Here is a 23,509-nt window from a genome sequence, read left to right as displayed (position 1 = left end):
TCTACATAGCCATCGGGCTGCCCGCTCTAATGTAACGCGGAGAGAGGAGGTCGTAATACGAGTCAAGAGTCTATGGATATCGCGTCTATAAAGTCGATGAAGACTTTGTGACAAGGGTCAAGGCTATCGAGCTTGAGTCGGCACACCGCACACTGCAAGAGTATCACACCGCCTCTTTCAATACACCTTCAAATGCCAGAAAGATCTAAGGATAATGATATCTTTCGGGGCATTAAATCACTATTCAGTGAGTAGGCGGTGACAAGGAAAAATACGATGTTTACACAGATGCAGACCTTGATCGGGTTGTTCAGATCTGATGCCTAAAAATGCAATGCTTGCAAGCTGCTGTATAGCTTACACAGAATGGCAACACCACAACCTCTTACATATAGATCGAATAAAATAAAGTAACTCAATTAGGAGTGTGCCCAGAGTAGAGATATGTATAGTGACATATGTATTTTGTTTAAATCTAGGCTACATTGTATACAAACCTGTTTCAGACCAGCGACAACTCTTTTGACTCCTCCTGTCGGGTGTAAGCAACAAGCTGACTGGTAAATCGTTCAGCAGCCGTATCAACGTATCTCGTCCATATCTCAGCAAATCCATATAAAAGACCAAGCCAAGCCGGTAGGCAGAAAAGCAACCACGTGTTACCCGCATATTCAAGTTTTGAAGAAGCGCTTCCTGGCTGCTGAACCTGTAGATTGGGTGACAAAGCATTGCCATATACCATCCATGTGAGCAACCATCTTAGCAGCGTGCCGTGGAGCAGATACACTGAGAAAGATCGCTTCCCAAGCCATACCAGGACACGATGGGATAGAATGTCTGTATACCCAGGGAGTAGGGCTCCGCCGATTGTCAAAAGGCAGAAACCAAAGGAAGATGCAAATTTTGGAAATTCTGAGTCCTTGGGGACAATCGCTGATAGGATCTGATTTTGCCAACGTGACCAGGGGGCTAGTTCAATACGGCTTTCAGGGAATGATGCCATGAACAGGCCGACTGCTATGGACAAGAAACCGAAGAAAGGTATGTACCGAGACTTGCTCCATGAGATGCGCTGAGAGAGTCTAGAGTTATGCAAGTCATTCATAAAGACTCCCCACCAGAATTGCATGAAGTAAGCTATAGATCTGTCAGCCATGTCCGTGGGTTTGCTCTAGAAGAAGACTACTTACGTCTTCCGCAAGCCCAAAGGTAGGCCCATAGAACTAATGATGCACCCATTCTAAACTTTGCTTGGACCTTTGCAGTTGCAGAGACGAACAGTAGCACATACATTCCACCTTTGAACAGTTCAAAGAGCGTGCCCTGATGACGGTCGTACTTATTTCCACCTCCAGTCCAGGTCTTGAATATTGCGAAAAAGAGTTCTCTGATTGCCGAATACAGCGGTAGCTTGTCTTCGACGGTCTGAGTCAGATAGTAACTCTCCGTCGTCTTTGCAGCCTCGAAAAGGCCCAGTTGTGTCGCACTCCACGCCAAAGTTGTTGCAATGGCACTTGGATACAGCAAGCGTGGAAGTCGCCTGAGCGCAGACTTGGAAACGCAACTCCAGCCTGCTTCATAATTTCCCCGTCGAAAGAGAGATAGCGGCTTCAATGCACATACATAACCTGTGACGTAGACGAAGATGATGACGCCTAGACGGCCTTGGATCATGATACGAATGAAAGGGAGTTGGAGCAATCGTGGTCTCAATCCTTCGCCAGAAACGGGAGAATAGAGATCATAATCAAAGGCACGTGTGACATGGGCGATCCAAACCAATGTTGAAGCGATGCCACGAAGACCCTAATACTCGTCAGTTTCGGTGTCATACTTGGCAATCAAGGCGGGATGATAAGTTGTCTATATTATCACCGCTTTGGCTGCTGACATACCTCAATCCACTGTACGTGGCCTTCCTTTCTGGAAGTCATATCTGCTTGATGATGCATGAGGAATAATGAGAGAACAATGTCTAGAAATCTAACTGAAGAGAGCACAAGAAAGCTGTTAGGTGTTGGTAACTCACATAACTATTCCTACTATGGTTTCAGTTCTTTAAGAGGGAAGTAATGCCATAGCCACACATCAAGGAAAACCTCCCGATTCTGAAACTACCAGTGCTTCCATCGCAAGCCTTACCTCGTCGCCTAGAAAACCCACTTGCCTGTCCCTACCGCACTCTGCACACGGAATTGCCGTGATGTTACATCGAGAAAATATTGCCCGAGAGCCAAAGCTTAAATCCCACCAAATGGCACTTGCTGTTACATCGCTACCAGGAACCAGGTTCATGCACAGACGCGCACACGTTTTTCACTCCGCCACTTAGGGTTTAGTAGTCCCCAACTCTGAGCGCCCGTAAAGATATCAAAGGCAATGATGTGAGGAAGGTGACATTGGAATTGCCGGACCGACGTGATGATGAAAGGTTTTCTTCCAGCGGTGAAAGATGTTGCCTTGCAGTTGGTAGAGAGAAATGCCGGTTGCCGAGTGAGACCTCGGGTGGAATGCTCGGAAGAGTGTATGGCACTTGTGAGGCGCAGATCTACAGCAGGTCTTGTGACTTGCTGTAGATTTATACAAAGGTGGGTATGCTTGAATAACTCGTATTCTGAAGTTTTGCTAGACTCTTTTCGCCTTTAGTTTTCTCATCTACTCACACCACAAAATCCACTCAAGTCATGTCCAGTTTACAACCAGCCCATAAGGGGATCTTGATTCTATTCGGAATCGCTCTAGTTTTGTTCTAGTAAGGTGCACATTTCAGTGAGTTGAAGCTATTCTAATCTTTGCCAGCTTCTCTGGAAGCTCAGACTATGGTTCATCCGTCACTTTGAGCCAACGCACAAAAGTATACAGTGAGTCCAAACCACCGTATTTCACAACAATGAAAGCCCTTGGCTAATATCTGTAGGAAGATGTGTTACTCCTCGAACCATCGCCCTCACATATGATGACAATCCCGATGAGGGGATATACGATCTCCTGGCGCTCTTGAAGAGCTACAACGCAACGGCGACATTCTTTCCAAATGCTCCTCACCATTACAATACGGTGAAATTGGATAAATACGTGCATGCTGCACATACAGCCGGGCATCAAATTGGAATCCATACGTTAGTTTCACCAGGTCTTCTGCAGTCTATCCAACTAATTAATGCCCATTAGGTGGGACCATATTAACCTAGATAATGCTGGCCATGATAAGGCATTAGAGAATATTGTATGTTCTGTATACCTTAACTTGTATGTATTATTTGACGCTTACATATTGCAGGAAAAGATGAATGCATGGTTGTGTGATGTAATTGGATCGCGATCCAGTTTCGTCAGGCCCCCATATGGAGCATGTGAAATGGACTGCAGAATGACCTTGAATGGCAATGGGTATAGCATTGTACAGTGGAATATGGACACGTTGGACTGGATCTTTGGAACAGATGATAAGTATGAGTCCACCATTGAGCTCATCAAGAGTTGGGTAGGCAACCAGCCCGACATCGATAAGGATGACTACACAGGGCCCATCGTCTTGATGCATGCCCGATACCATACAAGCGCTACATTCGTGACGCAACACTTGCTGGATCTTTTTACCTCGAAGGGTTTTAAATTTGTATCTATTTCGGACTGTTTAGGTATTGATAAAGAATGAATCTACTGCATTAGCTGTCGTCGACGCTTAGTATCAAATGGAGCGTGCATAAGATAATTTCTACTTATGTATCAACTGGAGAGCAGATCACATTCCCATTCCCAAGTGCTCGTGAGATTACATACGTTCGTCTGTCCCTGGGTACACAGATGTATGTAATCTGCGGTGATCTTATGCATGAGAGATCAATTCATCCACCTTTCTAATCAATAGATAATTTGTCTTCTTAATTTAATCCTTTTTAACTAATGTTTCCCATAAATCCCATCCATAACAATGTTTTCAAATAGCAATACAAGCAGAGGCAGGGTGTGGATTTCCCTCTATCCATGGATCCTAGGATCATCATTAGGTTCTCTATGTAAGCAACTTCAACTTGGTACAACACGCCTTTAAATACATGTTACACAAGGCAAACACATTGTCAGAAAGAAATATGTACTTGGCATTGTGATGTAGCACAGCTATCTGGATCACTAGACTTGAAAACTCCGTTCATACAACCGCCTCTCAACTTAAAACACTATCGTCAATATCGATACCGGGACTTGACCTTATCAGCTCCTAGTCATGCTAAATGGTGACTTAACAGTGGTTCTGTCCGTTGCCGGTGAAGGTTCCAGACTGGTAAGCACCACCAGCGTTACCAAGGCAGTCAGCTACAAATCGTTAGCAACGCTTCTTATACCTCCTCCATTTCTTGCCAAACTTACCAACAGTGACGAGCTTCAGGTTGTTCTGCTTGGCCCAGTTGATCAACGCAGGAGTGAGAGTCTGCACCGTGCTGGCGTAGGTCTCGTGCATGAGGGGAATGTGGCCGTTTCCACCAGCACCAGCCTGCTGGAACTTCTGCAGACTCTGCGACGCGGACTGACCATTCCAGTCGCCTGAGTCGACATCGTCGGTGATGACCTTGTATCCGAGCTGCTGCATGGTGGGCAGGACGTTACCGCCGGTGGCGAGGTAAGGAGGTCGCATGTAGGCGGGCTTCTTGCCGATGATGTTGACCAAGGCCTGCTCGACCTTCTGCATCTCCTGCTTGAGCCCGTCGGTGCTGAGACTGCCGAAGTTCTGGGGGTGAGTCCAGGTGTGACTGGCGATCTGGTGGCCAGAGTTGTAGGCCTTCTTGATGGCGGCCTGCTGGTTGTAGATGCAGCCGTAGAGCGTGCCGGTCAGGAAGAGGGTGGCCTTGGCACCAGCGTTGTTGAGGATGTCGACGAGCTGGCTGGTGTACTGTCCAGGGCCGTCATCGTAGGCGAGAGCGAGGACACCGGGTCTGGTGCATTGGCGGATGACAACACCAGCTGCCTGACGGTTGAAGAGCTCAACGGGGTCCTCGATAGCAGCGCCGGCAACGGTGCCAACGAGCAGGATAGTGCTCACAGCAGTCTTGAGGAATGACTTCATGTTGGGTGAATATGTACGAAAAGATAGATATATACAAAAGTGAAGAAAGAGAAGTGATTGACGACGAGGTAAAGCAATCTTAATTCCTGGTGCCAAGGAGTGTTTATATAGGGATGATTGCTGAACGAGGTATTGTTTCAGCAAACAAATTCTCCAGTTGAGCCGGCCCGAAACTATTCCTCCCTGGGACCACAGCATTGCATAGATCAATCCAGCCTTTGACCCTCAGTCCAGTGGGAAGATGTCCTGTCCTGTCCTGAAACGCTGCTATGTGTCTTCAGGCTAAATTCGCGACCCCCTGTGCCCCTAGCAATTAAACCACAAACGGACGGAATAACCCATGATTCGACGGGTGATTTCAGGGGGGGTCATCGATACAGGGCAGCTGATATACAGCCGGGACCTTGAACTGGAACAGCCACGTGGTTCGACAATGCGGAGACGCGTTGTGACATGTTGCCATTCTGAGCTTCAGCTTTGACTTTATTCGACGATCCGGGCATTGTTCCTCCGGCATTGCAGTGGAAGCGGTTAAACTGGGACGGACTGGTTTCATCCAAGCCGTGGCTCCACAGGCAGATCCACAAGGAGATATCACTAATAAAGGGTCAGCTTCCAAGTAAATTGTCAATTAATTCGGCATTGAACTTGTCAGGCCCTCCTTCATTTTACGTATTTTACCCGGTGGCAAAATGCAAAACTAAGCACAGATATTAAACCCCAGATCTAATATGACCCATGCCCCTCATTCTTCTCAGCACCCAACCCTCTTCTGCACTGATATTGTAACCTCACCCACTTAGCCACGCCATTTATGCCGACTCGGAAGGATAATCGATCGTGAAGTTGCCGAAAAACCATGCGCATTTCTCGGAATGTCGATACCCGCACGGCTATTCCCAACTTTTTCTATGGGGATGACCTCATCAAAGCTTGGAACCAGGTCTCCGCACTTTTCGGGCGTAAGGATGTCCTCCAACGCGGACAAGATGGTCTACATCGGAAGTGTTTACATAGTCGGGGCTTGCATCTGCCAAGTCCGTCAGGCCGCAAAGACGCATTGCGGTCTCCAGCTCGTCTCGTAGAACTTAGGTAATGTCAGTAAGGCCATTTGGGCTCTAGGTGATGATGACTTACTATTGAAGGCGTGTTCAACGCCGTCTTCTCCGTAGCCTACTGAGTAAGCAAATGGTCTTCCGAGACCGACAGCGGATGCTCCAAGACAGATAGCTTTGAGAACATCGGAACCTCTTCTAAATCCGCCATCAACTAACACGATGAGCTTGTTGAACACTTCGGGGCAATTCTTGTGAAGCTCCAAGAGTAGCAGGATTGACGGGGGAGCTGTGTCTGCTGCGCGACCTCCGTGATTGCTTAGAACAATACCTTGCACGTCGTGTTGCATAGCCAGTTTAGCATCTTCCCATCTCTGAATTCCCTTGATGACAATCGGGACGTCGACCTGAGCACGGAGCCAGGTGATATCATCCCAATTCAGAGACGGATCAATGAACGAGCCCGTCTGACGTGCCAGTCCAGATCCTTTCCAATCTTCCCCTGGTCCGGCGTTCTCGCTTTTAACCCTCTCGTCAGCTTCTCGCTTGGAAACGACGGGTAAATCTGCTGTGACGAAGAGTGCCTTGATCTTGCCGGTTTTTGTGACCTTTCTCAGCAGGTATTCGGACAGTTTTCGGTTCTTGTTCACGTATAACTGGAAAAAGGCTCGTTCCGGCGTGACGTCAAGAACATCTTCGTGCGGAAAGGATGAGGGTGTCGCCAGTGTCTGAATGATGCCTGTCTTTGCCGCTCCTTTAGCTAATGCGAGCTCTCCTTGTTCACCACCAGTCAAGGCTGCGCCCGTCGGTGAGATGTATACCGGCAACTGGAGATTGCACCCAAATAGCTCAGTTGCGGTGTTGACTGTTTGGACGTCTCTCATGACTGCTGGCCGCAGCCAGATCCGTCCCAGGAATAAGGCGTTCGCGTCGCGGGTGATATTATCGTTCGCTCCTCCGCTGATATACGCCCACTCCTTTTTTGCTAACGCTGTTGATGCTACGTTCTCAAAGTCGTGCAAGTTGATTATGTCGCGAAGAGGAGGTCTCTCATTTGCATTTCCTGGTTTGGTCTTTGCTTGTCCATTGGCTTCCGATTCCTTCTTCCTGTTGCTCTTGGACGCTTTGAGGGATCCGAGATGATATTTGGCATCTAGTGCTTTTTGTACCAATGAAGGCGCGTGGAAACTGTTGTATTCATCACTGGCATCCTTGCCGGCATACTGGTAGATGACTTTGTTGCGTTAATTAAGAAACATGCGATAATATCGGACAGCTGTTGACGACTCACTCTCGGCACCTCCTGGGTGGTCTGGTGCAAAATCTGTAAAGTCATAGACTTTATCATTAATCGCTAGCCAAAGGTCATCCGGCGTGTTATGCACGGCGAGATCCTCCTCGGAAAATTCTTTGGACATTGCTTGAGTTAATTGAGAAGCGGTATTAATGCAGTGAGTGATAAGAGCGCCCCTCTCTCATACAAAAGGCCTTCCAAGAATGTATTTAACATGTCGGAATTGTCAATTGCAAACGGAATTCTGGGATTCAGGTACCCGGAAACTATATCCTGTGTTCCGATTGGTGGATCTGGTGCACCCCGCATCTGTTTCGGGTTCCGTCCGAGGCACAGTCTTTTGCCTCTCGGATCCTACCCGGGAGCCTTTAATAATTTTAATGTATTAGGTGCAGCCTGCTATTATTCGGCAAACACACTGGTATATACTGAAATGTTATCATAGTAATCTCTAATTATTTAATATATTGTTAAACAGAACTGGATTGGTAACCTACTTCACTCTAGTCGTTGTTGCAAATATAGCAAACCGCGACCTAACTATTCTAAAAAGAAAAATGTTGTGGAATGAACTGGAATTAGTGGGACTACTACTACTAAGAAAACAGAGTAAGAAACTTAACTCCCACTTATATAAATATCCACGTCGATAATTCTTAATAAAACCAAGCAGTAAGCAGGTGTCACTATGTAAGCAAAAAACATTCTGTCTGGGCCGATGGTACGACAAATCACTGGAACATCTATAATCCGAATCGCGTCGATGAAGCTTATCTTAGCATGGTTTCCCTTAACCGAAGCGGATCACATACCCACCAATAAGCTCGTCATTTAAGTACAAGCTAAACTCTTTCTGCAATGAACGTCAACTAGCACAAAATGGTACCGAGCAGGTGGAAAGCTGAAGTTCCTGAACTGGCATGCAAGCCAAGCTAGTCGTCAATAGCTTGCTAAGCCTGTGTCACTATATGTCACTATTTGGCCTAGTTGAACGCCTTAAAGGTCTCGATCAACGCCCAAACAGATCGAGACCAAAGCCACGAGAAAACACATTGCTCACATGCCTGACTTGAGTTAATAACAATGCCTAGCGATATTTCTTATAAAGACAGTGTAGTCTGCAAAAGCGTTTAAACTTTTATTTTACCTTTTTATTAGAGACTGTGAGAAGACAGAGACCATATCTATATCGTCTAATCGTCAACATGGTCAAGATACAGCTTTTCTACTCATTGGCAGTTGCTGCCTCAGCTCTGGCTGCACCCTCTGGAATCCTTAGCGATCTCTTTTCGTCTCTCGATAAGCGAGCTTGCACCAATCCTTCAAACCTGCTCAAAAACGTCGGCTTCGAGTCAACATCCATTAGTAAGTCCAGTCGACAATTAGCAACACAATCCCCAAACGTCTTCATCAATACTTAGTAATTTCATTTACCCACATTTAGATGACTGACTAACATGTACCAGATCCATGGGTCTACGCGCCGTACTATCCCAAGCTTACCAGTCTGAAGATTGTTGATTCTGGCTACAAGAGCAACAAGGCTGTCCAGCTCTCTGGTCTTGCCAAGGCACAGGATGAATATGGCTATAGCACTCTCAAACAGAACTTTACCAACTGCAAGCTTGGAAAGTACGATCTCTCATGGTCCATGTACCTCCCCAAGGGTGCAGCTCAGGGCCTGGATCCTCGCAACCCCGGAATGACTATCTGGATCTACGATAGCGCAGGCGATGGCCAAGCAGGAACACTCAAGTTTGGACCCAACTCCTTCAGTAGCTCACTTGGGTATCCTGTGAAGCAAGCGACGTATAAAGTGGATCAGTGGGTGAATATCTCGTTCACATTGCCTTATCCTATCCATGTTGGCAAATGTACCTTGGTCATCAACTGGACTGTGCCAGGCCAAGAGAAGGGTAAAGGAGATGGGAAACTGACGCTCAAGCTCGACAACTTTGTGTTGAAGCCTGCGAAATAGATGAGTTGGCTCTATGTTGTTGAATGAATTAGCCCATGAGAGACATTTGTGCATTTGGTCTTTCTCCATGGGTTCGGTAACAGCAAGAACGCTGTAGAGATACAGCTCTTATCTGAGGGAACAGGATAAGCTCCTTCGGGGCCCTGAATCATTATAAGGACCATGGTTATAATTTCTGTTGTAAATATCTATTCAACGTTCTATATCAATATGCACATGTTACGCTGCAGCTGCAGCTATGAGTGCCGCACCAGTCCCAGATCCATCTCTTGTAAGCTCTATTTTTATCCTCGCTTCATTCGCCTTCCCAACCACTTCAACGTCTTGAAGAGCAGTCCGCATAAAACTCTCGAAAGCAGTATGGAACTCGAAAAGTGAGCCATCGACCGCAATATCAATCACCTCATCTGCTATTTCTGACGTCTCGAGAGTATCTTTGGAGTCACATGATGATCCGCTTGTCGAAGTGGGTGATGGTTCCTCTGGACATATGCAGCCAAATATGCGTCGTATGAATCGTGTGAAGGTATTCCGATGGCTACCAGTCTGTGTTGATGTTGACTTCTCGTGTATTTGATGCGTATGAGCTCCCATGCCCGTCTTCTGAGACATGCTTGAAGTGCCAAGCCTCCCGGACTGTATGAGGATTGCAGCAAGACCAGCGCCTACCAAGCGAGCTGATCGTTTCACGATAACAGTAGCCAGCAGCTGGATAGTTTGCAAGTCCTTCGATGTCACACCTGTTGCTGCTAGCGTCTCGGTGATGTATGACAAAGCTGACGGTGAACTCTCCGCTGTTGACTCTGCTATCTTGGATAAGAATGAACTCTCAACGCCCATATGCATGTTAACAGGGCTTCCATCCGGAAATGACATGTCTAATGCACCGTTGCGCATCAGGTCCAAGAGCGATAAGCGAAGTAGCTCCCCGAGATACATGCCAGAGACCATCTTCTCAAGGAGACCACACCCAGGATCTGAAGAAGACTCGTCGACGAGCTTGTCGAACCGTGCTTGCGGAAGAACCTTGAGTCCATCGTCCCATGATCCCCATTCTGTATTGATCACCATGACCCCATCGCAGTTAGAGTGTTGTGCGCCATTGGCTGTTGTGTCGAGTCTTTGAACGTTGGCGATGCGCTCAATATATGCAGCATTTGTGCCGGTCCCGAGGATTATTGACGCCAAGGTAGAGTTTTTCGTTTTCGAAGTATATGCCCTAGTAAGAAGTGTTCCGACTGCGTCGTTGGCTAGAACGCAAACGCTTACTGGTAATGAGATCTCGTCAATCGCCTCCTGTAGTAATGCGCAAGGATCTTGGCCCAGGGTGCTTGGGATATCCCATCCTTTGTCCCAGTGGACGAGGGTGCCGCTGGAGATAGAAGTCTGTTCACAAGTGAAGCTGAATGTGAAGCCAAGGTTGAAGGAAACCTCAGAATTCTCACTACTCTCGCTCGTATGATCGCGAAGAAGGTCTTGAATCTTCAAGGCGATGAAATGGAATAGAGGTTTGTGACTTGAGTGTACTCGAATATCATGCGGGACAAGGTGCTTCCTCTGAAAGACATCGAAAGTCGAGTCGCCATGAAGAGTCACAGCACACACTCGACAGTTTGTCCCGCCAAGATCGACTGCAAGAAAAAGGCCCTTCTCTCGGCCACTTGGGATTTGTGTGACGAAAGATGGTATCTGATAAGCATGCTTGTCTTTCAAACCATGTTCTGATAGGTTGGGTCAGTAGATACACTCGAGATAGCAAGACACAGCACATACTTATCTGCTTCACAAAGTAATTTGTTATCTCCTGTATCTTCTCGCTCCCAACCTCAAACTCTTGGGCAACCGATTGAACAGTTGCCTGCTGGCTGTCCCCTAAGCCATCCTCCAACATGGCAAAGCAAGACAGGCAAAAGAATACGTAAAGATGGAAACGATGAATACGGTACGCATTGTAGAGGCAAGGTCAAAGACTAATACCAAAACTGTTAATAATTCCGCAGTCAGCTCAATCCGCATTGACCAGGAATGGTGCAATCTCATCGCCAGGCTTCACGGCAAAGTCCGGCCCGGTGGCGGCCAACGCCGGATCGAGTAGCCACATTTGTACTAGACCAGGGATGACTAGTCTGATAAGACACTAGGGAAATATCGGTCACTTCGCCGTTCTCTCCCTCCCCGCGCATTTCTTGCTTCATCCACTTTGCATATGCACGCACATCCACTGAGCACAGCACAGCAGAGCAGAGCAGACATCCACGCCCACTCTGACACTCGACCATGACCTTCGGCGAAGATTCCCGTCCCCTGGACCGCGACGCCCCAGATGAGGCTTCAGCACTCAAGGCCCGCAAGGCTTGCAGTGGGTACACCCCTTGTCTATGGACCTATGATCCAAGACATTGATTGAATGCTGATTAAGCTGCCAAGTAAACTGCCGGAAGCAAAAGATGAAATGCGTGCTCCAGGGTAGCAGTGAAGCATGCCGTCGATGTCGCCGAGCAGGACTTCCTTGTGTATTTGTGCCCAGAGCGAATGCAGCTCAGTTACCCTCGCTCTCGGGGACTCTGGATCTAGATTTCAAGAACAACATTTTATCCAGGCTAAAGGTTGTCGAGGAGAGACTTTCCATTGTAACCGATGGTGATATGGATTTTGGTGCTGTGGGAATGTTCTCTGGAGTTTCGGAGCAGTCACCAGAGCCAACCCCCGATGGACCACTCTGGAATGCGATTGTACTCCTACAGAGATGTTCACCAGCCGTGCCATCATCGATTTGGCAACGTGATACCATAGAGTCGCTCTGGTCTTCGTACGTTACCTGTCTTTGCATTGTACAAAGTCATTAATAACGTGTGTCTGTTCCAGCTTTCATGATAGGATGCCAGGGCTGCACTTCATGCCCGATAAGCAAACATTTTCGACCCCTCAACCAATCTTACTTGCATCCATTCTCTATTGTTCAAGCAGTCGAGGACCACCAGATGTGTTAGAAATCGCCCCCCAATTCTTCACCGTCTTGTGCAACGCCATCGCTCAACTAAGCATCCCCAGCAGTGAGATTGGGACACCTCGAGAGTCAACCGTCTCCCAAGAGGAATGGGCTTTTCAGACTGTACTTGGTATAGTCCTTGCTGGTTTGCTGACAGAGGGCAATATCAAGGAAACCGGAAACTGGATTGCCATTGGCTACCGACTAATGCTGGACTATTGTCCTGCTCATGTTGACGACACGTCAAGAGAATGGCGCAAGCTCTTCAGCGGTATTCAGATCGTTGACTTGGAGCACTCATCGATTTACTTGTCGTGCCCAGTGATTCCCATTGAAGCACCGTTGCCAATTCTTCGCATGTCACCTCTCGATCAGCTATACAAGCTTTCCCGAATGATGCACACGGGGTTGAGTCACTTTACTGGGCGGAGGCTACCGACTATCTGGTCCTGCTTCCAGGAATCTAGCCTGAGTTACCATGGTTCAGCCACGAGCTTCACTGCCATCGATGGGATTCTTATCAAAGATTGGGCAAAGCAACTAGATGATTGGCTCCAGGAGTTCAAGGGGAAGATGACAGAGCCTGATGACCAAAGCAGCAAGTTGGTTCTCCGCCAGTACGTCCTCCATCGACTACTTGTGCTATCAATCTATCATCCCGCTCGAAGTGGCAATCTTTGGGCGCATAGTATAACGTCAAATGAACAGGAAGAGCTGCTCCTGTCAGCGAGGGCGACTTTAAAGCTTCACCAGCATGATGACTCCATCTGGGCTAACTGGGACTTGATCATGATAACCTGGGCGGCTTTGATCGTTCTGCAAGGGTTACAAGGGGGAGTAGGGGAGTCAGACGGTAAGCATTATCGTGCATATCCGAGTCGAATACTGACCATTTTCTAGACATGAGAAACATCAGGCTGCACCTTGATATCTTGAAACAGAAGAATGAGCCCAAGCCTAGTCTGTGCGACAAGCTTATTGCACGACTAGAGGACAGCCTCCAGGATATCAGCACGCCAGACTTCACTTATGTGCAGCCAGGTCATCCTACAGTTATGGACCCTACGTTTGATTATTCTTGGCAATTATTCGATCAAGTAAATTTGCAGCAAATTCAATTTCCTGAGTAAATAACACTGCCGATCTACCTAGAAAACTTGACCTCACATTCCGACGGGGAATGTCACAGACCGAACCCGAAAAGTTGGCGCTATACGTGATGCCATGTTATCAGGCTTCAAATCACCATCTTCCTCCCCATCAGCTGTCAATGTGGGCGATGGAGGAAGGTGACCCGAGACCTCCCTTTGTCTGATTGTCTTTTCGACTCCATAAAAATACTGTACTTGTCAGTCTTGTTGATGGAGACAACTTGGGCTGAGTACTTACATTCACTGTCTTCACTTTCAACTCGAGGGTAGCATCTCTGTCCACTACCACCATGCTTTTTGGGTGTAACTGGAGGCACGAGAGTGTGCAGAGATGGCTGACTCCACCCTCAACTGCTTGCTGAATGGCAATGGCCTTCGAGGCCCCCGTAGCAATAATGACGACTTCTCGTGCATCCATAACAGTCTGCACTCCAACAGTCAAGGCCATGTCAGGCACTGCTTCAATATCATTGTCAAAGAATCTCGCATTTGCAATCCGGGTCTCATATGCAAGAGATTTGATTCGAGTTCTGCTGACAAGACTGGAGCCCGGTTCATTAAAGGCAATATGACCGTCCGTTCCTATACCTCCAAGGAAGAGCTCAATTCCACCGAACGACTTGATCTTATCCTCATAAGCCGAGCACTCGGCGAAGAGGTCAGGAGCATTCCCATTGAGCAGGTGAATATTCTCTGGTTGGATGTCGATGTGTTTGAACAGATTGTGGTGCATGAAAGAGTAGTATGACTCGGGATGTTCGCGGGGTAGGCCGACGTATTCGTCCATGTTAAATGTCACGACATGTTGGAAGGATATCTTGGAAGCCTTGTATGCTTTGATCAAGTCATTGTATATATGGAGAGGGCTGCTTCCGGTGGGAAGGCCGAGGACGAATGGCTTCTCGGATGAGGGATTGAAAGCACGAATGCGGTCTGAATCACTACAGCATCAGCACATCTTGTTTGATCTAGACTGGGGACTTATATAAGCAGGCAAGGCTTACTGATGATGTAGTCAGAGATGTATTGGGATGCCTCTTGAGGGCCTTCGCGGATTACGAGACGCATCTTGGGTTTAAAATGTGTAGAGGTATTAGAACAATAGTATTCGATGGATAATGTCAACTTGCACAAAGTCTAGATTTCGACCTCTCCTTAACTGGCTACTATCTCTTATACAATTCTTCTCTATCAACGTGCCAAACTATCCATTGTGTCATTGGGCTATGATAGAAGCAAGGGAGAAGCCCGAACTTTGCCGGTGTGTAGACCGAGCCAAACAGAGTTTCGCGGTAGTTACTGAACCGGGATACTACGGCCATTCTACGGTTCCAGCCCCTTGGGTACGGGACACTAACAACTTCAAGTTAGCTCCTTATCGGCAAATGACAAAAATGCGGCCAACTACCAAATGCCACTAAAAAAACCGGCCTCTGGAACATGAGTCGCGACCGGATCTAGATGAACTTTAAATTTCTGAACTCCTCTTTATTTGACATTTGCTATGTTATAATTACACTTCTAATAATCTGACAGAAACATATTAGCCCCATTACTCAGTGTTGCATCCGCCCCTTGTTACTCTAGCAGGTATAAGTCATGTCCAAAGTGACACTAGGGGTACCCTTGAACCCCTCAGGCACCGCGTACGAGATGTTGTAGATCCAGTGATCCCTCAGTGTAGCGCCGTAAACGACATCCTGCTTCACCAATCCTGGTGCAGTAACGTTCACATCAAGACATGGCAGCTTCTCAAGCCCCTTGACAACGTTCTTGCCACCAAGAGTCCAAGAAGGGGGAATACCAGTCAGAGCAAAAGTGAAGATGTTGGCTCCATCCTGGGTAGTGTTGGGGTAAGACACCGTCAACTTGTTTGCTTCGGCCTTTGCGTTCAAGGTTGAGGCGCTGGGGTATAGCGAGAAGAAGCCCATGTACGGATAAGGCTTGTGCGAGGGGTCAGAGGCCCACTGCACGATAGCTGGGACATACTGGTTGCCTCTGTTTACGGTCTCGTTGACGGTCTGGCCGCCAATCATGAGCTCAGCACTGAGCCAAGAGGTGACGTGGCGGGGGTTGTTCGAGTCAAGCTCCTCGTAGATGGTCTTCTTGATGAACCGTGTGCCTTTCCACTTGCCCTTGGACTTGATGATGGCCTGAGCGTCCTTGGAGATTGTTGGTGCGATGACATCCATGACCAGAGCAAGCGCGGCACCTTGGGCGATGTCGTAGAGGAGATCACCTTCGCCGAGAGGAGGCTGGCCTCCAACACCGCGTCCGTAGACACCCCAGAGAATCATGGAAAGAATCTGAGAGTGAGTGGTGGCATCACGACTGTAGGCACGATCGTAAGGCCCAACCATGTTGCCGAGATAAGGGTTATAGTGAGCAGCAATGTCCTTCCACATCTCCTGGAGGATCAACACTGAGTTCTTGGTCATGGGAGCATCCTTTGGACCATAAGCAATGTTTGCCGCAAGAGCCCAAATGTCTATGCCATAGTAGTTTGGCGCATTGTACTCAGACAGCGAATTCTGGCATCGCTTGAAAAGCTTCAGGAGATCGTTGCCCTGCTCCTTGGCAAAGTCGATGAGGACTTTGTTGTTCTTGCGCTTTCCGACCCAGCCAGTAGTGAGAGCTCGCATGATGCCCGGGTTGGAGTAACCAAGAATCAGGTTGTCGCCCAATGGGAAAGATCCGTTGCGACGCATTCCTCCAATTGCAGCAGCCTCAAGGGCGTCTTCGATGCGAGATTCAAGACCAGCTGGTAGAAGATGTCCAAACTCCTCGACAACCTGGATAAGCTGGGTACTGTGAAAAAAGGTCAGCACCCGAGATTCATCAATTGACGAGGAATTACTGTGACTTACCCGACAAATTCCCTCCAGTTGGGATCATAAGTACCATAGATACTAGGAGGGTACAGAGGTCCATTGGGAGTAGGGTCAGGCTCATCCGGCGAGAGCTTGAAAGTACCGTACCAAGGAGAGCTGAAGTTGCTGTTCAACTGGTTCGCCAAGCTGATGAAAATGAATGTCAGTCAAGTGAGTTCAATGAGGCCGATGAGAATATGACTTACACATTTTCGATAGCCTTGACAGCAGTCTTCACATCATCGCCCTTGGCGCGATGCAGAAGTCCTGGAATGTGCCAGGCCGTAAAGCGGACAGACCATTGGCCATTATCCTGGTACCAGACATAACCGTAGCTTGAGTCATAACGAGACTCCGACACTGACATAGAATAGTCAAAAAGGCTCTGCGCAGCTGTAGACTCTGTCAACACAAGTTTCGGCAATGGAACCTTGAAACGAACCTGGTGTGAGCTTCTGACTATTGCTGTTACGCTTAGCCAGACTCGCCGCAGACGCTGCAGAGCCAAAGGCCAAGAAAGTGGTAGCGAGTGAAAGAAGACCCATGTTGAATATCCCAAATTGAAGTGATACGGCAAAAAACAACTAACAGACCTGTGACCTCAAGACCAAAAATGAGTGGACAATCAGCCCCTCTTAACATGACTCCGGATCAACAGTGTCTTTCCCCAGATCATCTCCCAGACCCTTGGGGATGGGATGGGCAAAACCGGCGAATGACGCCGGCGATTTTGACCCTCTTGGGAACTTCTCCGCATTCTGGCCTTGCCTTTCATCGTCTAGAGTGGATGAATCAGGCTAGGGAACAGCTGATGAACGGTCACTCCACAGTCGATAGCGGCCCCATCAAGAGCTGGGGCTGCAAAAGTTCATGCAGGTTCAATGATCTTTGGATTTGAGTGGGTAAACACGGAATTGATGCGCAATTGTTCCGTTTATTCTCAATGGACTTGTTTCTTGGGGAAACGTCTCTCTTGTGCTGTTACAGCTGAGAATGTATGTCTATCTGTAAACGAGGGCTTACTGCTGTGCTGTATCCGGCTACTATAATGACTCGGGTCCAATTGCTTGCGCATGCAAAGCCCAAACTCAAACTTCGTTCCCTAAACGAGGGACTTATTTTCGCGTGGAATTTCGGCTCCGAGTACATGGTCGGACCCTGATCAGATGATAAGACTAATCTCACAGGCTAGAGAACGAGCTCGAGATTGGCTCCGGCAAAGTTCGGTGGACTCTCCGATGCTAATCACTTCCATCCTTGTCTATCATGGTCGCGTGCACTATGGGGACTAAGCTAGCTCGCCCCATGGGGGGTCCGATAATAGCAACGTCGCGGGGAACATCGGCCCACAAGAGATACGGTATCGGGCTCAGATGGTAGATAATACTACCTTGCCTCCCCTCTCTCCGTTCGTTTGCATGTCTCCAGCTAAACCGAACCCTCGTCTCATCACCGCATCACAATGGTTCAAGCACAGGCTACTCTTGCCCTCGACGACCAGTTGGCCGCTGGCTGGTTTGGCTGGCTGACCAACAAGGGCATCCTCAAACTCAATGCGATTCTCTGTCTTTCGCTCATCTCCAGTTATGCCACTGGATATGATGGAAGTAAGTGTCCAGTCTAATTAATTGGTGTCAGCTCACATTTATTTACATCTTTGTCAGGTATGATGAATGGATTGCAGAGCCTGGATACGTGGAAAGCAGCCTTCAATAATCCTGATGCCAATAAACTCGCCATGTAAGTCTTGACCTCGTTAAGTCTCTTGGCTCCATAACTAAACTAACTCACTCCAGCTTGAACGCAATTCAGAACATTGGTCAACTCGCCGCTTTGCCATTCTGTGCATGGTTCTGTGATAAATATGGTCGTCGACCTGGTCTTGTTGTTGGAGCGACCATCATGCTTCTCGGTGTTGGTCTTCAAGGTGGAGCCCGGAATACGGGCATGTTCATTGCTGCTCGAGGTATTCTCGGTTTCGGGCTGGCTCTGAACATCACAGCTGCGCCTGTTCTGATTATGGAGTTGGCGTACCCCACTCAACGAGCGCCCATGGTTTCTATCTACAACACTCTTTGGGGTCTTGGTGCTCTTTCTGCAGCCTGGATTACTTATGGCACCTTCAGAATCAACAGCGACTGGGCTTGGCGAATCCCTTCCATCCTCCAAGCATTGTCCAGCTTCCTACAGCTTGGTCTATGCTTCCTCATCGACGAGTCTCCTCGATGGCTAGTTGCTCAAGAGCGTGAGCCCGAGGCCGAGAAGCTTCTTATCAAGTATCACGCCAACGGAGACAGCAGCAACCCCGCAGTGGCTGTCGAGATGGAGGAGATTCGAACAGCCATTCGCTTGGAGAATGACGCTATGAACTCCACCAGCTACCTTTCTTTCTTCAAGACGAAGGGCAATCGTCATCGTTTCTTCATCATTCTCGCAGTTGGCTTCTTCAGTCAGTGGAGTGGTAATGGTCTCATCAGCTACTACTTGACCTTGATCCTCAACTCGATTGGCTACCGATCTCAAGAGACACAGACACTCATCAATGCGTTGCTGACCGTCTGGGGATTGTTCTGGGGTGTTGTGTTTTCCCTTCTTGTCAACCGTATTCCTCGCCGCGCCCTGTTCCTTTTCTCGACTCTTGGTTCCCTGGCAACCTACGTTGTATGGACAGCTCTCGAGGCGACCTACGAGATGTCGACCGACCTCAATGAAGATGGAACTGGAGGCCCAAGTGGCATCGCCAAGGGTGTTCTTGCCATGATTTTCCTCTTCAACGTCTTCTTCACAGCAGGTTGGGGTGTTCTCCAGGTCACTTACGTTGTTGAGATCCTTCCTTTCAACCTCCGTGCAAGAGGCCTCGTCTTGTACAACCTGTTTGTGGCCTGCGCTCTGATCTTCAACCAATACGCCAACCCAATTGGTGTCACAAACTCGGGCTGGAAGTATTACATTACTTACGATGTTTGGCTGGCTGTAGAGGCTATTGTCGTCTACTTCTTGTTTGTTGAGACACGTGGCCTGAGCCTGGAGGAGACAGCTTTGGTGCTCGATGGTCCCGAGATGGGAGACAAACTTGTTGGAGAGGTTCTGAAGAACACAGAGAAGACCGTTCAGGTGATCGAGACTGAGAAGCGAGGGTCCATATAAAAGGATTGGGGTGATTGAATTATGTAGGAGTACAAGACATAGTATAATTAATTAAGTCTTTGGTATTGATCTTTCGCTGATTGCTCGTCCAACTCTTGATCGTATACAACTGGGCAGAGGCCAGTGATCAGCAAATCCCAGTCGAATGAACGTACGTTTTAGAAATGCCGTACAAGTTCATAGACAGACCGTAGCTGATTCAACTTTACATATCTAATACCACAACCAATTCCCAAGAAGGCCATAATTGCTCACAAAGCGTCGCCATGTTGGATTCTTATTATGCTGGCTTTGCCCAAACCTGGTAACCTAGTCACTTAACCTGTAGTGTTTATGCTAGCTTCGCAAATGAGGGGTTTCTCGCAACCTCACCCGAGTCATTGCTGTAGAAGGTCGACCCCCCGGCTTTTTTCGGCGAAAGTGGGGTCTTTCATCTTATCGTCCCCTCAATCGCTCCGCCGAGTGCCATCACTGGATTTCGTAGTAGGCTTTCAGTTCTATTAGTGTGCCTATAACTCCATTGCTTCTCAACGCACATACAACGAAGCCCTGGTTTTATTTCACCAAGGTTTAATTGTCCATTATGGATTCAACGATGGATAAGCCAGACTACGAGAATCTCGAGGTGATACAGAGGAATAGGCTTGCTCCTAGAGCCTACTGGTTGCCTCCTACACATCTCCTGCTCAATGGAACATGGGATTTCCAATATGCCCCAACGCCCTTGGAAGCTTCGGAATATCCCCCAAAGGACGGAAGCCCTGAAGAGACTTGGTCCGCGATCGATGTCCCAGGCCATTGGCAGTTGCAAGGACATGGCCACCCGCACTACACCAATGTACAATTTCCGTTTCCGTCAAACCCTCCTTACATTCCCACTGAGAACCCCACGGGGACCTATCGGCGACAATTCAAAGTTCCCACTGGATGGGACAGCACATCTCAACTTAGACTACGTTTTGATGGCGTTGACAGCGCGTATCACGTCTGGCTGAATGGCTCCTTTGTTGGATACTCGCAAGGTAGCCGCAATGCTGCCGAATTCGACATCACAGCCATCGCCAAGAAGGACAGTGACAACGAATTGGTAGTCAGAGTCTATCAATGGTGCGAGGCATCATACATCGAGGACCAAGACCAGTGGTGGCTATCAGGTATCTTCCGCGATGTGACTTTACTGGCACTCCCTGGACAATCGAGGATTGAAGACTTCTTTGTCAAGACAAACCTCGATGAGAGCTACGAGAATGCTGTCCTCCAAGTCGATGTCACCTTGAACAAACCGAAAACGTCGTCTCTTGATCTTTTGCTCATTCTTCGAGATTCCGGTGTCGAAGTGAGCTCAACACGCAAGGCAGTTGATATCAACACAGCCAAGTTTAAAATACCCGTTTCAAAGCCGAAGAAGTGGACTGCTGAAAACCCTTACCTTTACCAGCTCGAGATATCTCTACAGACAGAAGGAGGAGAGTCAATTCAGACTATTGCACAGAATGTTGGCTTCCGAAAGGTCGAACTGAAAGATGGTCTCATCACTGTAAACGGCTCACCCATCCTTCTTCGGGGCACGAACAGACATGACCACCATCCAATCCATGGAAGGGCTGTCCCATATGAGTTCCTCAAACAAGATCTGTTGCTCATGAAGCAGCATAACATCAACGCCCTCCGAACAAGTCATTATCCTGGACAACCCTGGCTGTACGACTTGGCCGACGAGCTGGGATTCTGGGTCATGGACGAAGCTGACCTAGAGTGTCATGGATTCTATGATGTTGTCACCCAGCACGTCACGCCTGCTCCATATCTGGATTATGAGGGCAGCAAGGAGGAGTTCTTCCCCAAAGCAGCACAGTTTACCTCTGATAATCCCGAATGGCGCGAGTCATACCTCGACAGAATGGTACAGATGGTGCAGAGGGATAAGAACCATCCTTGCATCTTCTCGTGGTCTCTCGGCAATGAGTCCTTCTACGGTGTGAACCACGTTGCGATGATCGAGTATGCACGAAGTATTGATGATCGACTTATTCACTACGAAGGTGACATCAAAGCACAAAAGACTGATATGTACTCTTACATGTATCCTGACCAAGATCGTCTCAAGAGACATGTCGAAATCGACGGCATCAAGGATGGGCAGTGGGAGAAGCCCGTGATCCTCTGCGAATATGCTCACGCCATGGGTAATGGCCCGGGTGGCCTGGATGATTACCAAGACGCGTTCCGCAAGTATAAACGTCTTCAGGGTGGGTTCATCTGGGAATGGGCCAACCACGGCCTCTTGCACAAGGACGGCTACTATGCTTATGGAGGCGACTTTGGTGACCAGCCGAACGACTCAACATTTGTCATGGATGGGCTATGTAACAGCGAGCATAAACCAACGCCGGGCTTGGTTGAGCTAAAGAGAGTGTTCCAGCCCATCAACTTTAAGTTCGAGGATGGCAAATTGTTGATCACTAATGAGTATGATTTTATCGGCCTGGACCATTTGGAGGCAAAGTTTGCCATAAAGGCATTTGGAGACGAGTAAGCCAACGTGAAATGATAGCGAGATTGAGCTAATCAAGGGTAACTAGGCTATCCTTGCTTGAGTCAGGTGTTCTCGAAGTTCCGAACGTCCGACCGTGGGATACAGTAGACCTTGCTCTACCCGTCGATCTAACTAAGTATTTGGATCATGACAAAGAAGTGTTCCTAAGCATCTCTTTCAGTCTCAAAGAGTCTACCTCGTGGGCACCAGCTTCGCATGAAGTTGCGTGGTTTCAGCATAAGATCTCCGCCGAAAGACAACCCAGTATTCCCGTCAGTCTATCAGCTTCCTCCGGAAATGTCAAGGTTGTCGAAAACCGAACCAAGGTTGAAGTGGCTGGCGCGGACTGGGATATTCACTTCGATCGCGTGCGAGGATACGTCACCAAATGGTCTCACGGATCCGATTTGCTGGAAGTTGATCCAGTTACTCGTGCGGCAATTTATCCATGCTTCTGGCGTGCACCAACAGATAACGACAAGGATAGTGCGGTCAGCGTATGGAAGGACTATGGTGTTCACCGAATGACTTCTCAGCTGAGATCATTCAAGGTCGAGACAGACAAGGACGGTTCAGGTGTCAGGATCGAGACCAAGACCTACTTTGCGCCACCAGTTTTGGGATGGGGTTACGACATTAACACCGTCTACCACATATCATCCAAGGGTATCTTATCGATGAACCTTGACCTGAACCCTACGGGAGTCTTCCCAGTCGACGTACCAAGAGTTGGCTTGAACATCAGACTGCCCAAGCATCTCAGTCAAGCCTCGTGGTTCGGTCGAGGTCCAGGCGAGTCTTATCCCGATAAGAAGCACTCACAAGCTATTGGGATTTGGTCTTCCCCAGTGGATGATCTCGAGGTTCCATACGATGTCCCTCAAGGAAATGGAAACAGAATGGATACGCGCTGGCTGCGGCTTGTGGATGCCGACGGGCACGGGATTAGAGCTTCGAGGGTCGATACCGCAACCTTTAACTGGACTGGTGGTCGTTTGTCAGATCAAACTATCGAGAACGCAAAGCATCCTTGTGATCTGGTTCGCGAAGATGCCACGCTTCTTAATCTGAGTCCCAGGGTCGCTGGTGTTGGTAGCGCTACGTGTGGACCTGGTGTGCGAGATGATTTATTGGTCAAGGTTAAGCCTGAGTCATACGGGTTTGTACTTGAGAGTATCTGAACCAAGTAAATACATGGCACGTTTATCATGAAAATTTTTAAGTAGACCATCTCTTCTACATTGGTTATACTGTCTCCTATAGTCCTACTTCGGACAGCTTCCAAGTCGTTCTGCACGACATTGAAGCATTCCTTGCTTTAGCATCAATCGTCAACGGTTCCCAAATATATCCAGACTTATCCAGTTCATTCTTATTCCATCTGTCACCCATGTACACAAATTTACCAGCGGCAGTTTGAAGGA

At 48.2% G+C, this 23,509-nt stretch overlaps 10 protein-coding genes across 10 annotated transcripts; 4 read left to right on the top strand and 6 right to left on the bottom strand.

The window, feature by feature from the left end:
- Window positions 1-502: 502 nt before the first annotated feature.
- Window positions 503-1,934, bottom strand: FSUBG_12323 (hard surface induced 3; the record flags this gene model as incomplete). Its single annotated transcript, XM_036677099.1, has 3 exons — window positions 503-1,137; window positions 1,191-1,806; window positions 1,896-1,934. The coding sequence occupies 3 exons, from the start codon at window positions 1,932-1,934 to the stop codon at window positions 503-505; spliced, it is 1,290 nt and encodes a 429-aa protein (XP_036532199.1).
- Window positions 1,935-4,243: 2,309 nt separating this feature from the next.
- FSUBG_12322 (polysaccharide deacetylase) lies at window positions 4,244-5,065 on the bottom strand (the record flags this gene model as incomplete). Its single annotated transcript, XM_036677098.1, has 2 exons — window positions 4,244-4,317; window positions 4,372-5,065. 2 exons carry the CDS (start codon window positions 5,063-5,065, stop codon window positions 4,244-4,246), a joined length of 768 nt encoding a protein of 255 aa, XP_036532198.1.
- Window positions 5,066-5,991: 926 nt separating this feature from the next.
- Window positions 5,992-7,538, bottom strand: FSUBG_12321 (cytochrome b2 mitochondrial; the record flags this gene model as incomplete). Its single annotated transcript, XM_036677097.1, has 3 exons — window positions 5,992-6,152; window positions 6,203-7,354; window positions 7,412-7,538. The coding sequence occupies 3 exons, from the start codon at window positions 7,536-7,538 to the stop codon at window positions 5,992-5,994; spliced, it is 1,440 nt and encodes a 479-aa protein (XP_036532197.1).
- A 1,081-nt stretch (window positions 7,539-8,619) lies between these two features.
- Window positions 8,620-9,392, top strand: FSUBG_12320 (uncharacterized protein; the record flags this gene model as incomplete). Its single annotated transcript, XM_036677096.1, has 2 exons — window positions 8,620-8,779; window positions 8,881-9,392. 2 exons carry the CDS (start codon window positions 8,620-8,622, stop codon window positions 9,390-9,392), a joined length of 672 nt encoding a protein of 223 aa, XP_036532196.1.
- Window positions 9,393-9,611: 219 nt separating this feature from the next.
- On the bottom strand, window positions 9,612-11,283 carry FSUBG_12319 (glucokinase; the record flags this gene model as incomplete). Its single annotated transcript, XM_036677094.1, has 2 exons — window positions 9,612-11,113; window positions 11,166-11,283. 2 exons carry the CDS (start codon window positions 11,281-11,283, stop codon window positions 9,612-9,614), a joined length of 1,620 nt encoding a protein of 539 aa, XP_036532195.1.
- A 386-nt stretch (window positions 11,284-11,669) lies between these two features.
- On the top strand, window positions 11,670-13,511 carry FSUBG_12318 (c6 finger; the record flags this gene model as incomplete). Its single annotated transcript, XM_036677093.1, has 4 exons — window positions 11,670-11,755; window positions 11,992-12,201; window positions 12,258-13,234; window positions 13,282-13,511. The coding sequence occupies 4 exons, from the start codon at window positions 11,670-11,672 to the stop codon at window positions 13,509-13,511; spliced, it is 1,503 nt and encodes a 500-aa protein (XP_036532194.1).
- A 33-nt stretch (window positions 13,512-13,544) lies between these two features.
- On the bottom strand, window positions 13,545-14,600 carry FSUBG_12317 (glucosamine-6-phosphate isomerase; the record flags this gene model as incomplete). The annotated part of the gene is made up of 3 exons (XM_036677092.1): window positions 13,545-13,721; window positions 13,771-14,465; window positions 14,537-14,600. 3 exons carry the CDS (start codon window positions 14,598-14,600, stop codon window positions 13,545-13,547), a joined length of 936 nt encoding a protein of 311 aa, XP_036532193.1.
- A 515-nt stretch (window positions 14,601-15,115) lies between these two features.
- Window positions 15,116-16,947, bottom strand: FSUBG_12316 (uncharacterized protein; the record flags this gene model as incomplete). Its single annotated transcript, XM_036677091.1, has 4 exons — window positions 15,116-16,340; window positions 16,400-16,549; window positions 16,609-16,762; window positions 16,845-16,947. The coding sequence occupies 4 exons, from the start codon at window positions 16,945-16,947 to the stop codon at window positions 15,116-15,118; spliced, it is 1,632 nt and encodes a 543-aa protein (XP_036532192.1).
- Window positions 16,948-17,864: 917 nt separating this feature from the next.
- On the top strand, window positions 17,865-19,549 carry FSUBG_12315 (hexose transporter; the record flags this gene model as incomplete). The annotated part of the gene is made up of 3 exons (XM_036677090.1): window positions 17,865-18,009; window positions 18,067-18,142; window positions 18,199-19,549. The coding sequence occupies 3 exons, from the start codon at window positions 17,865-17,867 to the stop codon at window positions 19,547-19,549; spliced, it is 1,572 nt and encodes a 523-aa protein (XP_036532191.1).
- A 583-nt stretch (window positions 19,550-20,132) lies between these two features.
- Window positions 20,133-23,266, top strand: FSUBG_12314 (beta-galactosidase; the record flags this gene model as incomplete). The annotated part of the gene is made up of 2 exons (XM_036677089.1): window positions 20,133-22,081; window positions 22,132-23,266. The coding sequence occupies 2 exons, from the start codon at window positions 20,133-20,135 to the stop codon at window positions 23,264-23,266; spliced, it is 3,084 nt and encodes a 1,027-aa protein (XP_036532190.1).
- Window positions 23,267-23,509: the final 243 nt, after the last annotated feature.

Source organism: Fusarium subglutinans (genome assembly GCF_013396075.1).
Source record: "Fusarium subglutinans strain NRRL 66333 chromosome Unknown NRRL66333_c0000262, whole genome shotgun sequence".
Taxonomy (NCBI): Eukaryota; Fungi; Ascomycota; class Sordariomycetes; order Hypocreales; family Nectriaceae; genus Fusarium; species Fusarium subglutinans.
The sequence above is the reverse complement of the archived record's forward strand: the minus strand, read 5'-3'. Positions and strand labels throughout refer to the sequence as shown.